The sequence below is a fragment of the Melanaphis sacchari genome, unplaced genomic scaffold, assembly GCF_002803265.2.
Source record: "Melanaphis sacchari strain LSU unplaced genomic scaffold, SCAv2.0 Contig24_pilon_pilon, whole genome shotgun sequence".
NCBI lineage: Eukaryota > Metazoa > Arthropoda > Insecta > Hemiptera > Aphididae > Melanaphis > Melanaphis sacchari.
Window position 1 is genome coordinate 2,101,166 of NW_020271125.1, and position 14,740 is coordinate 2,115,905.

The window sequence follows — 14,740 nt, forward strand, 5'->3', positions numbered from 1 at the left end:
AAAAATGGTCAAGTATATGGGATATCTTACCTCGACTTCGCCAACATCAATTACGTAAAAATTGTCTCCCTCATCACCCTGTTGAATAATAGACTCGCCCTGTAGAAACGTAACCGGGAACATTGCGTCGAATATATCCGACCGTTCGTTCTCGTCTAGATGAGAGAACAATATGTTTTTAGCGATCGCTTTCGACAAAGCCGCCATTGTTTTGTAGTCTTTTGGTACTACCTGAAATGTATCGAAGAAAAAATGATTATTTTAATATAAACTATAAATTCCTATCACATTATTATACTTATGTCTTATATTAATAAGTAATAACTTAAAAATTATCGTATTTATCACTCAAACAAAATAACTATTTTAATATATTATGAATGAGATACAGATATCATTCTAGAATCGATTAATTCAAATAAAGGGGTATTCAAAACGTTTTAAAAATACTAAAGTATACTATGCTAAATTTAATTAAAATTAGAGTAATTAATAAATATTAAAAAACAATTTAATAAACAAACGAAGAAGTTGTATAAATATTGAAATACGATATACATTTAGACTTAGATGTTCTAATAAAGTAATAACTTTCACTTCATCTTTATCTAGCACGCAATATGTTTACTAAATGTGTAAAAGGTTTATATAAACGTTAGCTGTATTATAGATACTATAACATAAAGTATTACGTTATTTAACTTATATTTTATAAGTTGATAAATAACAAATTTAAAAAAAATTTAAATGTTTATTTAGGTATAATTTACCAATAAAAGTACAACACTTATCAGACAAAAAATAATTCGTACAATAAAGTTAATACCTTATAACAAACAATTATTTATCAGTGATTAAACGAGTCAAATATATGAACTTAATAAAATTTCGGTTTTTAAAATAAAAACATACTAATGACTTTGATAAGAGGAAGGTGAATTGTCATCAATAAAATTGTATTTTATTAATTACATAAGTAAGCTTGACATTTTCCAACTTGTAACTAAATATTTTTACTGAAAATTTTTATTTTTATTTACGAGTATTTATAAATAATGACCCAAGGTTTTAGTCTATTTGTTTAGATTTTTTTGCAAGTCCTTTAAATAGTTTAACAGTTAATATAGTAACTGACCTCTAGCTTCACTTGAATATAATTAATTACAAAAATATCAGTAAAAACATAACATTAAACAGCTAAGTTTATACACATTTTTGTAATAGACTGTTCATTAGGGTGAAGTATAGAAAGTTGTTTAGTCCATTGTTTTTTGTTCATACTTCTTTCAAACGGTTGTGTTATCAAAGTAACCTCGTCTATTGTACGTATGGTACAGATAGTTTCTAAAATATTAGTACCATTAAAGAAAAAAACATGTTTTTGTTTTGCTGCCTACATAACGTCATAATAAATTGTGAAAGCTTAGAGCCCACTATGGTAAAGGTTCACAAAAAGAGGAAAAAATATAATAAAATAAGTTAAAATAAAAAAGTTATTTTTTATTCATACACCATAATTTAAGAGTTGGCATTTCAGGAAAACTGGTGTGACATACTGACACTTCATAAATGTTTTTTATGAGAACAAAATTATTTTTTTACAACACTTTTATGCAATATATTTAATTTAAACTCTCTCAACAGTAAAAATATCAAACGGTCATAATATATCTAGTATTTGTGTATCAACCTCATTGAAAATTAATGTCTTCAAGTAATTAGTCAAAAATGAATAAAATATATAACATAAATTAGTGCTTACGAATATATAATATTGTAAGATTGATTCTAAACCAATTTCAAATGCGGTTCTTTTTTTTATGTTTATGCGACGTCAAAAATATAGAGTATATAATTATCCTAAAGTTATACTTTAAAAGGAATGTATTGTAATTATTAATTAGGTTAGTAAAACCATTGGATCTCAATTCAGAAATATGTCCAATGTCTTTACTTTTTAATTTCAGTTGTTAGTATTTGAAATAAAACATACAAAAGCAAGTTGAGTGGGTAGATTCAAGTTTTTAATTTCAAGAAGTTTCAAAAACACGTGTAGGAGGGCCACTGTATAAATTCCAAGCAATTAGATACGTACCTACCTAAAATTTAGATATTTTTATGCATTTTTTATCCTTTAATTTAAAATAAAAATAAATTATTTGTCACTAGATTAAATAGCATTAAAATACAATTCAATTATTGTATTATGTTTAAAACTTGAAAAGGCAAACAAAAAATTCTAGTATCATGATAATTCATCTTTAATTTTAATATTTATAATTTTATTTTTATTTTTAGAAAACTATTCAGTATCTTAAAGATGTGATACTGAATTTTAATTCGTTCAAATAAATTTACAGCAGATAAAAAGGGTTTAAAGTAAATAATAAGGATATTTATTTTATGTGAATAAAAGGATATTAACATATATTATTATTAAACACTTATTTTATTAATGTGCTGTGTATATGCATCGATTAATAAATACATTTTAAAACGTCACAAGATTAAAATCTAAAAATAAAAGTTATGAAATTAAGACATCATTAAAGATACATAGGTGAAAATGGATATTTTTAGAATCTTCAAATTTCAAATAAATAGGTTTATATTTATCTTAGCGTGAATTCTTGGTTTGACGAAGCGAAAAATAAAGTTGCTTACACGTCGCACGCATGGATAGACAAAAAACAAAATTATAAGATTATTATAAGCTACTGTCATATTTAATATAATATTTTACTTTCATATTAATAATCGTTTAAAAATTATTTTAAATCTAATTACAAGCAATTAACATTTATTGACGTTAATCATAGGTAATTTAATGCAGTTTATGATTTCAATTGAGTATAAAGGTCAACAATTTAAATAGTACAGAGAACTATATCTCTTATATGAATATCATATATTTTTGTAGCAATAGAACGAGTTTGATACTTTCACTCTTAAAAGTAAAATAATAATAATAAAAAATACCAGCCATCTTAATATAGTTGACCTTTGATATTACTTTAACAATTATTATTACTTATCATGCGAATGGGTAATATTAGAATGTAAAATGAGGTTATAATAAGTTAGCAAATACCAACAAGTTATTAAATACTATAGTCACTAGGTAATAGGTATAATGAAAAATATATTACTAATATAATTTTATGATTTTAATAATTGATAAAAGATTTCAAATACCGTTAAAATAGATCTTCAAATGAATTTATTTTTATGATATTTCTACACGATTAACTTCTCTTTCCTTCAACATAATAATATTTCAGATGCAGAACTGACTCTCGTAATAACATAGAGTATAAAATCCTTCATAACCAATGATGTATATTACGAGCCTCATAAATAATTAATTATAGTACATTAAATTTTAAACAGGAAAAATTGCATTCACAAATTATGTTTAATGTTGAAGACATAAACAAATAAAATTTTGATCGATGCGTTAACAAGATCGATAAAATTTTATGAGTATTCATGTTGCAAATGTTTAATTAAGTATTTAAAATTATAGTTTTGAATATTAAATAAGTGAGATATCGCAATATTTTTTCGTGAATAAGTATAATTAAATCGAAATAATTAATCTTGTAGTACATTTTTTTTTTTTTTTTATGGCAATATTTCATGTAGTCAAAAGTTTTTAAATATTTTACCTAATACTACTCACTACTACTATACATAAATATGTTTGCCGACTATATAAAAAAAAAAAAAATATCACGCAATTATTCATGAGATGTGTAGTGTGCACAAATACCGGTGAAATGCATTTGACTGTCATCATTTTATTAACTTAAATCCCTCGTGACAAAACCGATTGCGCTATTATGAACGACATCATAATAAAATGACGTACATACGATTTCCTTTTTATTTTTTTTTTTTACGCGTATAAGTATCTTAGTAACACGCTCAACTCACTTTCTTGACATAGCTAGTAGCTTCTTCTTCAGAAACGTGCTCAGCCGATATGCCACCTCTTCGCCGGATCGACTGTTGGACGTGACTCGCAGGACCTGACGTCGGTGCTGACTGAAAGAACTCATCTGTTTCTCCGTGTTGGTTGTCGTTCCCCTGCTCTTGTTCCTGCGTCAAAAAAAAAAAAAAATAGTTAAGAGAAAATCTAACTTTAAAAAATAATTGAAAAATGTATAACATAATTTGCGTTTAATCGTTTAATTTTGGGGCCGAGTATTGATGCTCTAAACAAACGCACTAAAAACCTACATTATTGTCGTCCATAGCAAAATTAATTAATATTTAGGAAATATATACAAAAAAATATACTTAAAATTATTAAGACCCTTCAATTATTTTTAAAATTAATAAATTATATTCATTGATAACATAATTAGATTTTATGTACGAAAAATAAAATGTAATAATTTAGATAAATAAATTGTAAATAAAAAATAAAACTACGACATTAAATTAACTAATTATATTATATAAAGCAGGTTAAAATAACTAAAAATGATTTAAAATAATAAATAATTATAAAAAAAATCTCCTTGAAAATAAACTTTTGTTTAGATTTATATGTTGTTTAACAAGTAATTCAGCTAGACAAGTATTTGTCTAAGTTTTAGATCGATACTTATAGAAAAAAGTTATCATTTCATCAACATCCATGAGGCTTTAATTATTATAAATTTTATCTCAAGCATATACCTTGAAGAACACAATAATCTATATGGTTTAGGTATGATGATACAATAACATTAAAATATTAAGTGTGCAGTTCAAAGAAAACTTTACAAGTCTAATATGACTGGTAATATAAATACAAATAATATAATAATAATAATAATAATAATAATATGTAATACGTATATAGTATACTACTACATGGACACTCTATAACCATGCGACTCCCACGTTCGGTAGATATACTATTATGATGCGATTATTATGTTTATCAGTCGATCGACTGACATCAAACAAATATTGTTTACCCTATAATATTTATTCAATAAACAGTACACTAAACATATGAGAAAAGAATCAAAGGGTTTAGGGTATAATCGATGTTATGCATAATCATACGTTCGTTAACAGAGAGGAAATATTTATGTTGGAATAAGAATTTAATTTAATTTTGTATTAAATTGTAATAATATTATGTTGAAATAAAAAATATAAAGTAACTTGAATTTTTATTTTTTATTTATACCATTACATGTTTTTTTCGTCTACCATTATACGTGTTTATTAATCTGACGTTTATTTAAATTCAAAGTTGCACAACATAAGATTATGATGATCACCATCCAATGTTAACGTTGTTTCAACTAAAATAATAACATACCAACCTATTTTAGGTGTATTAAATTAAAAATTATAAATATTGAGTGAAATAATGAATATAAAATTAATATTTGTACCTACTTATTTCTTCTAGTATTAATTTAAAACCGTTATATTTTTATTGAAATATGTAAATAAACTAAAGTTTTTAATACAACAGTAGTTTTTTTTTTTTTTAAGCCGATGATAGGAATATTCTTAATATTCAGTAACCTGCAAAACCTCGTTCGTGTTTAATGTCAGAATCAAAAGGATAATTTACATTTTAAATGAGTTGACCTAACTAAATTAAAAATATATAAATAAGGTTGAAAAAAATTTAAGAATGATTTATGCTATTTAGAAAATTAAATCATAATTTTGGATATAAAATAAATATTGAAAAAATTTGATTATTTTGAAATTGTACATAATTCACATCATGAAAAATCGATTATTTTACAGTATAACGTGAAGCTCATTAAATTAGTTTATTATGAATAAAAAGAACTGGCAAATTGAAAAGCTAATTATTTCTTTAAAAACAAATGTTTCCCATAAATCAAGCAACCAATTTTATGATACAGGATGGATTTAATTTTACTGATCGTATAAAGATATAAAAACACTATAAACACCATCAACAAAAACAGATTTTTAGGTGACATTAACTCCATTAATGTAAAAAAAAAATCTCAAAATTTAAAGAAGGTTTTAATAGTTTTTTGTGGCTTGCGTATTTCTGTATTAATACGACGAGAATAACAAAGAAAAATAACACGAGCAAAGAAAAAAAAAATTCAAAAATCTGACAATGGAGAATATTCATTTTGTGTGCTAGAGTGCATTCAATGTGGAAATAAGAAAAGTGGTCTCTGTTGGTCGATGGCGGTGAGGCGATTAAAAACGCGAGATAAGGAATCATAAAAATAAAAACAGACTAATGGAATAGAGGCAAATCAAATATACAACATAAAGGACTAAAGGAGATGAAAACTAAAAGAAAGCGCTCAGTCGGAGACAAAAAAAAAAAAAAAAAAAAAAAAATAAGGATATGGTTTGGCCACACCGAGATCTGTCACGAGAAATGCAATAAGCAAATCGTCGCCATTGCCGAGGTGATCCTACCACTGAATAATATTATATATATATATATATTATTATTATTATTATTATTATTATTATTATTTTATACGTTCATTCGTCGAGTGGAATGTCTGATCTCGAATTCGCACACGTTTTCGAGACGTGGGTTTATAATGTAATATTTTGGCGTCCGGGCGGAATTATGGTACCTTTATACGTATAGATATAAATATAAATGCGTATTTATTATACACATAGCGACGAGCGTAGTTTTTTGCCATTTTAGCTATGTACAGGGTTGAGGGCGAGCGTATGGACTATTTCGATGTATAAAATTGTCAATTATAAGTGACGCACTCTGTATACACAAATAGCACAAACGACAAGACAGATGGTCAGTACAGCGGAAGTACTGATATGGGGTTGTGAGAGGAGAGGAGAGAAGGGATTAAAGCTTTAAAGCTGCAGTGATAAATAATATCAGTCATTCATTTTTCATTACTAGTGATAGGGATATTTAATACACCACATCATATATTATAACTACGAATATAGGTATGACAAACGACCTTATTTGACAACTATTCCATTAGCATATTTCGGGGAAAAGTACGAGGAATTTAAGGAAATTAATGCAAGAGACATATTGTTAAAACTCAAAAAGTCTAAGAACCTAAAAAAAAAAGGCCAGCAATCGACTAAGAATGGAGAATTGGATTTTTAAACCAACCTATGAGTTAAGAAAACTAAAATCAACAACAATAATATTACTGTTAAACGGCGAAATAATCAAATATATCGAATTTTTGGCGAGGAAAACATAATGCGACGTACAGCAAAGGGTAGTTCATTAATTAATTTTTCATTAATGATGAGTCTATCGTACGAAAATTTATATCAGACCCGTACGAAGTACCTAGAAGTCATCGGTAAGTATTTTGGCGATTAACGGCAAAGAACTTGTGATCGGAAACATACTCATCTCATAAAAAATAAACTACTTTTCAAGAGGATTCTGTGAACAGATGATAACTGTTATTATTATTATTATCATCGTTTTAAGACGGCATCTGTGCTACTCTGTTGCGGGGAGTGCTTGCGTCCATTTTACTCGGTCGAATAGCGTTGTTGTAATTTCGGCCTCTGAGGTACTTCCGGCCGTCCCGGAAAGAAGAACGAACAGTTATACAATATTATGATAATAATAATATATTATGACCCAATTTCCGCGGGTCATCGTACACTTCCTCGAAGTGTGCACTTCCACGTATATTTTTTTTGCGGAAAACCTCCCTTCAATCGTTCGATTATACAACCGCATAGTATTATGCATACGTAAATGTAAACTGTATGACAAGGCGACGTACTCCACGCACACACATGATACATTCACATAAACCACCTCATTCTCATCGCCTGCACATATTATATATCCTTGTCGGGCACGTATTGCATAGTACCTAGGTACTTATAATATGAGTACAGGATTTTGTATTGTGTAACACTATTACGATTGCGCGGACGACACCAAGTGTCCTCTGCCGCCTTGTTGTGTATAAGTATTTTTCCACGACGTGATATCGAAATAGAAACAATGACTCTATGAAAAATTGAACTTAGGTATCTCAAGGAAAAAAAAAACAAACACAAACGCTAACGTTTTTTGTTAAATTAAAATTCCATCACGAAGATAATAATACTGTATATTATTAAAGTCCTGAAGTATTATGCATTGTGATATTTCTGTAAAAGTATTAAGCACTTATGTAATATAATGTATAGAAAAAAATTACCAAATACGTAGTTTGTACACGTTTTTAATAAATTGTATAATATGTATAATATTGTGACATTATAGATGGGTTTAACAAATGATCATCTAACCTATATAAATTGTTAAAAAAAAAAAAAAAAAAAAAAATAGCATTTACACGAATAATTAATAACGCCTATTAGCTCAATCGTTTCATAAAGATAAAACTAAAAGTATGCCAGACAGAAATTTAAATTAAAACAATATGTCATAGTTGACACGCGTTTTTTTTTCAAAAACTTGACTTCTATTTGATAAGTAATAGTCATTCATCATAACAAAATACGTATGTGGTATTTCATTTACTCTAAATTTAGTTTATTTTTATAGTAGAAGGTAACTAGTTTATAGCATTACAAAACACAGGACATTCACCATTTGTCAGAACTATAGTTTGGAAAAATACATTTTTTTTTTTAAATGTTAAAAGCTAAGTCGTTTCAATGGATGTATCATGTTTATATTTTTATCATATTGTTTATGATAAATGAATAAAAATGAATATTAGTTCTTTAATTGCATAGTTTTTGAACAGCGACCTTAGAATTCTAGTAAAATATAGTATAACTTAAAAATATAACTGTAAGATCATTCTCATATTATACCAAATTATTATTATATAATGAAATTGATTTATAAAATTAATATATTAGTACACTTATTTTAAATTAGTTTTATTAATATTTTTTACAATTATATTGATTAAATAGCATCAGATGAAAAAAGTGGAATAAAATTAAGAATTGAAAAATAAATGAAATTTGATTGCATTAAACAATTTTAATATATATATATATATATATATTATAGGTATATTGCATTAATGTTTACATTTTTTTTACATGTTTATAATTTTTAAATTGTCATACTACAGAAAAAATATGAAATATAAAATTCGGTCAAATTATAATTTTAAAAAATGATGTTAAAATGAGATTAAAGGATTTTGCAAGTTTTGTTTAGTCCATAAATGATCCTCGTATAGTTGATTTGTGGAAAAAATAATTTATAAGCAAGGTTATAGGTGTTGCTTTATATTACATAAATATATTATATTGTGTTGTTTAAAATTCGAAAATAAATTTTAAATGCTTTGGTAGCTTTTAAAATATCACAAATGTCCACGTCATAACAAATACAGACTTAACCTCGCGCGTCATACGAGCAAAAAAAAAAAACAAATTTATCACAGTGGGTGGCATAATATTCAAATATTAATGTGAGCATGCTAAACGTAGGCGCTATTTGAAAAGAAACCAAATAAAATAGCTATATAGTATTCACGAAAATAATGATTAGAAACAAATATATTTACATATTATATTGTGTTGTAAGAAATAAACAAAATGTTTTTGTAAGATTTTACGACAAAGGTCTTAAATATTTGATAATAATATAATAAATGTCACGGTCGATACTGTGCTTTTAAATAGAATGCGTTAAAACTTTAAGGAATTATAGACACTTTTAAGAATGTTTTGAAAATGTTAAGATGTTTAAAAATAAAAATAAACGACACATAACATTGACAACTGCTACATTATTATTTATTAAGATTTAAGTTATTACGTTACTAAGTTGAATGATTTGAAATAGAACAAGAAAAGTGTGTATCTTAGCTCCGCCTTCACGGTTAACGCGGTATAGTATAAACGGGTGAGAACTAAAAACCTGCAAAAGCAATAAAACTGTAAAACGGTTTATGAACATTATACATTAATGTTGATAATTATGCAATAAATAAAAACTTTAAATGTTATTAACTAGCTTAAAGCGCAGATAAGAAAGTATACAAGCCGTGAATAAATAAATACTTTTACAATAATTTTTACAAGTTTTGTTTTTTTACTATCTTAATTTAATTTATCACGATGGGAATACAATGCCATTTTATAAATGACAATTGCGTAAAAGAATAATTAAAAAAAAAAAAAAAAAAGATTATAAAAAATAATTTGATGTAAACACTAAACACACTTTCTGCATGTCCTATAATTATTCATGAAAATCAGTATGGCTGAGAAAGAAACTACCAATATTTTAAAACAGTGTAGGGCGTTAGTCTCAAAAGGATTTATGAAAATATAAGTTACGAAATTTATTTTATTTTTGTTACTTACAATTTTTGATTTTGACCCTTTAAAGTTTTCCAACTTTTAATCACTACACTTATTTCTAAACTTTGAAATTTTATAATTTAAGATTACAACTAAAACTAAACTAAATAATTCTGCGGTATTGTTACCTAACAAACTGAAAATGGTTTAATCATAGAACAGAATACTACAGTATGCGAAATTTTCATACAACTTTTTTAATTAAAAAAAAAACCGCACATATATATATATAATAATAATTTATATTTAAGATAAAAAAAATAAAATCAACTCTAGATTGATAATGATAAAGAATAACTTGGTGGCCAATGATGTTGATATTGATGAAACCTTTAGATTTTTTCTATGAAAAATTCATATAATATTTATATGCATACTATTTTTTCATTGGTATAGGACGGAAGAAAATCGATTTATGTAGTGCACGGCTGACGTGGGTTGAAAAGAAGATTGATAAATAACGTAACCTACCGCACTTATGCACAGAATAAAAATCTTAGGAATATTCACACACACACATACACACAGGCAAAGGTCACTCCTAATCGAATTGTCAGTGGTATTGCTGTGGAATTAATCAAACTGTTATTTTAGTTATTCGGTTGCAAAACATGTATTAAAATGCTAGAAATCACTTGGGGAAAAATTCGAATAATTACTGGGGAAACATCATTATTACTGATTTTTTCAAGTTTAAATCTTTGTTAAAAGAGTTAGTTAATTAGTAGAATATTTTTCATATGAATAAGTAAAAAAAATAAGTGAGTTAAAATTTAAATTATTTCGACAAAATTGATCTTATCAAGTACCTACATAGTATATCAATTAATACATATAATTAAGATTTGTAGGTATTTATTTATTTGAAAAAATACATAGGTACGGTGATTCCATCCAGAATAGAAAGATTATTATTATTATAAAAACGCAGTTTTAAACTTTAGATTTTTATACATCTCAAGTTTTCCATACTCTTGAAAAAATACTTTTATAAAATAACTGAAATTAAATTTTAATGAGTTATGCGTTTATGACTAAAGACATAAAATAACAAAAGTTAATCACTAACATAATGTTAATATATTAATACAATTATATTTAATAATGAAGGGTTTTGATTAAACTATACCTATCATGAGAATATTTAATTAATTTAATTTAAAGTACCCCCATCATAAACAAATGCTTTACCTTTTCTGTTGGAGTATGCCACTTTGGTGGATGTTATATCAATATTTCAAATTAACTTCGACAGCCTTTACTAACGCCTTTAGAATATTTTGGAAAATTTCATTAATTTAGAAAGGTATTTATTTTTTAATACTATAAATAATAGTTAATGAACATTTGAAGGATTTTAATTATAAAATAATTATTTACAACTCTAAAGTTTTAAATCAAATTTCCGATCGAAAAACCCAACCTTACCTTAAACTTTTAAGTTTTTAAGTACTTTAAGGTACATGAAAAAAAAGGGAAAGAAAAACTTGAAAATTAATGTTTCATAATTTATATACGCTTCGATAATTCAAGCTAACTCATAAAATAAATTTAATAATCACACAATTAAATTCAAAATAATTAATTTTAAAAAAATATAAAAATTTACATTTTCATTGGTATAATTATAACTACCTATATTACTTTACTATGAAATAGTTTTTATATATAATTTTCAATATAGCCAACAACTTATTTTAATAATAACGATATGATACAGATTTATAGTTTTCTTGGGTAGCACACAATGCATTAAATACATTATATTATTAAACCTACGTATGTTTGAAGAAAAATCTTAGATATTATTTTATGCACATAATAGCACATTCATTTATTGCAATTGAGTGAAATATGTTTTTTAGGGTCTAAGAGATTGTTATTCAAAAATATGTGATTTTACGGAATGTGTACGCATAAATATTATACATTTAATGGTTCCAATTTTAAAATTAGATTAGTAAATCGATAATTCAATTGAAACTTTTTAATTTGATTTTACTCCGAAAAAAAATAAATGTTTAAGTTTTGAAACTAAAAGTGTTATTTGTAAATTGAAACTTCTCTTCGTTAATACACTATTATACCAATAATAATTGTAATGAAATTGGTCGCCTGCAGTGTGACAAAATATAAGAGAAGACGTATTTGGTATAAATAATACTATTAACCTTATTAAGTATTATACTTGATACTAGTTTTATAATAATCTTTTAAGGGTAATTGAAAGTTAATAAAATTGGAATTAAAAAATATAAAGTACGACAGTGATATGATTGCGAATCAACAATAATTTCATTTTTATAAAAAATAAAATTAAAGTGCTTGTGATGTTAACGATATTAATAAATTGCAATCGCTTAATAATTTATAGTTTAACAACGTGGTATATCTTTGAACACATACATACAAGTGTATTATATTAAATGATGTAAAATATTGTTTTACTGCACTAATAGAAGAAGAACTTACAGAAGTTTGTATTATGGAGAATTGTAGGTACAAAATGACGAAATTCTTAAGTGTAAACCGCATTTCACTTCGTAGAAACTTTGGCGCATCTTAACTTCACCGCCGTTTGCCACAGATTATTAAATAATTCATTATTTCACGTCATATAGATCAGTCACGTATAATGTTTGATACTTACTATGATACATATGTATATCTAACGTACACCGAAATAAAAATGTTTTGACATACGTGTTCATTTCATAATTTTCAAAGTATATCCTCAATATACCTATTCAATTACATATTTTACGTGTCAACATAATATTATTTGAAAATTATGAAATATACGTGTATATTTACACGTGAAACATCTTTTTTTTGGTTAAAAAGTGTACTACATACAAAAAATAGAATAAAATAACAATAATATTTTTGTTTTTTTATACGTCTCCTTCTATGAAAAATAACTATTTTTTATGAATTTATTATCAGTCGTGTTTTAATCTTAGATATAAATTGATAATTAAAAAAAAAAAAAAAACAAACAAATATATCCAATATTTAGATCAATAAGTAGACACAATTAATAGATTTACTCATTTAAAACGTTTATCAAAAAATAACGGGTTTATTATACAGCCACCTATAAAACTAACAATTTTTTTTTCAATAAGTCTACCAAATTTCACATTATAGTCAAATTTTCATCGATCTCAATTTCATCTTTTATTATTTTATTTTTATTTTTTTGATTGAATCATACGGTCATATAAAATGTTTGCATATGTGACGGGAAATTAAAATCATTTGTTGAAATACCAACATTATGAATATTATCAACGAAATTGTCTACAGGAACAGAATAGTGACATTTAACTTAATACAGTATTATAATTGTTGAAACTAATTGTATATACAAAGTTTAAATAAAAAAAAAAAAAAAAAAACTTAATACAGTATGGCAATAAATATAATCACTAAGAATAGGGACTTAATGCTTTAAAAATATGCAAATATGCTAAAATATACTCTTAAAAATATTTTATTTTTCATTAAAAACTCAAAAATTACAAATTTATTTATAATTAAAATAAGGCATTTTTAATTTATTTTTCACAAAAAAAAAAAAAAAAATTTTACATAGTCTAGAATATTATACTAACTAAATTAAAGCCAGACACGTACGACACCAACAGACAAATTAACATCGACTGACTGTATTTGGCGTATTTTTTATCGACCGACTTTATATTTTTTACACACAAATAATTGGGAAAACCCACGATAGGTAGATTTTTTTAATCATTTATATGTTTAATTATTTTAATTTTTTTTTTTTTTTAATTTATAGAAAATTAAAAATAAATATTGTATAGTACGTATAAAATATTATTTTCTATGTCACATATTATTTAAAACTATTTTAACGAAATATGTGAAATATGTACTTATAATACAAATATAGCAAAATATGTTTTTAAGAGGAAAAAACGAGCTTGATATGCAAAATAAAAATAATCGCTTTAAACTTCTAGTACTATGAAACAAATTTCTACATAACTTACTTAAGTTTTTAATGATTATTGGAAATAGCTCTTATTTTCACTGAGCAAATCACTTACATCTATTTAAATTTTACGATTATCCTTTTGGATAAATACAATTATCTATAATATTTTATAGTCGAAAATAATTTAACTAAATCGATTTTATCGCATAACTGAAATTTTAAAAACATTATCAACTACATGCAATGTTTATAATTTCAATTAACAAGCCTGTTAAATTTAAATGAACACAAACATTTTGCTCCGGCAATAATAATTGTAGTGGCACAATTTTCTTATTCCTTTAGTGTACTACTCCACGATAATTATGGTTTTCAATTAAATAAAAAGCTCTAATAACAATGATCCATCAAGTATTATCTCTAGATCATCAATCTTTGGCGAACGACTCATAAGAAACC

General features: G+C 25.2%; 1 protein-coding gene across 2 annotated transcripts in view; it reads right to left on the reverse strand.

The window, feature by feature from the left end:
* The window catches only part of LOC112595062 (cAMP-dependent protein kinase type I regulatory subunit), a 73,147-nt gene that overhangs the window by 18,783 nt on the left and 39,624 nt on the right, over positions 1-14,740 (reverse strand). For both annotated transcript variants that reach the window (XM_025340149.1, XM_025340150.1), the window contains exons 2-3: positions 3,937-4,101; positions 31-231 (exon numbers count right to left, since the gene is read on the reverse strand). In XM_025340149.1, the coding sequence (XP_025195934.1) occupies positions 31-231; positions 3,937-4,101 (366 nt within the window). The remainder of the gene's footprint in view (positions 1-30; positions 232-3,936; positions 4,102-14,740) is intronic.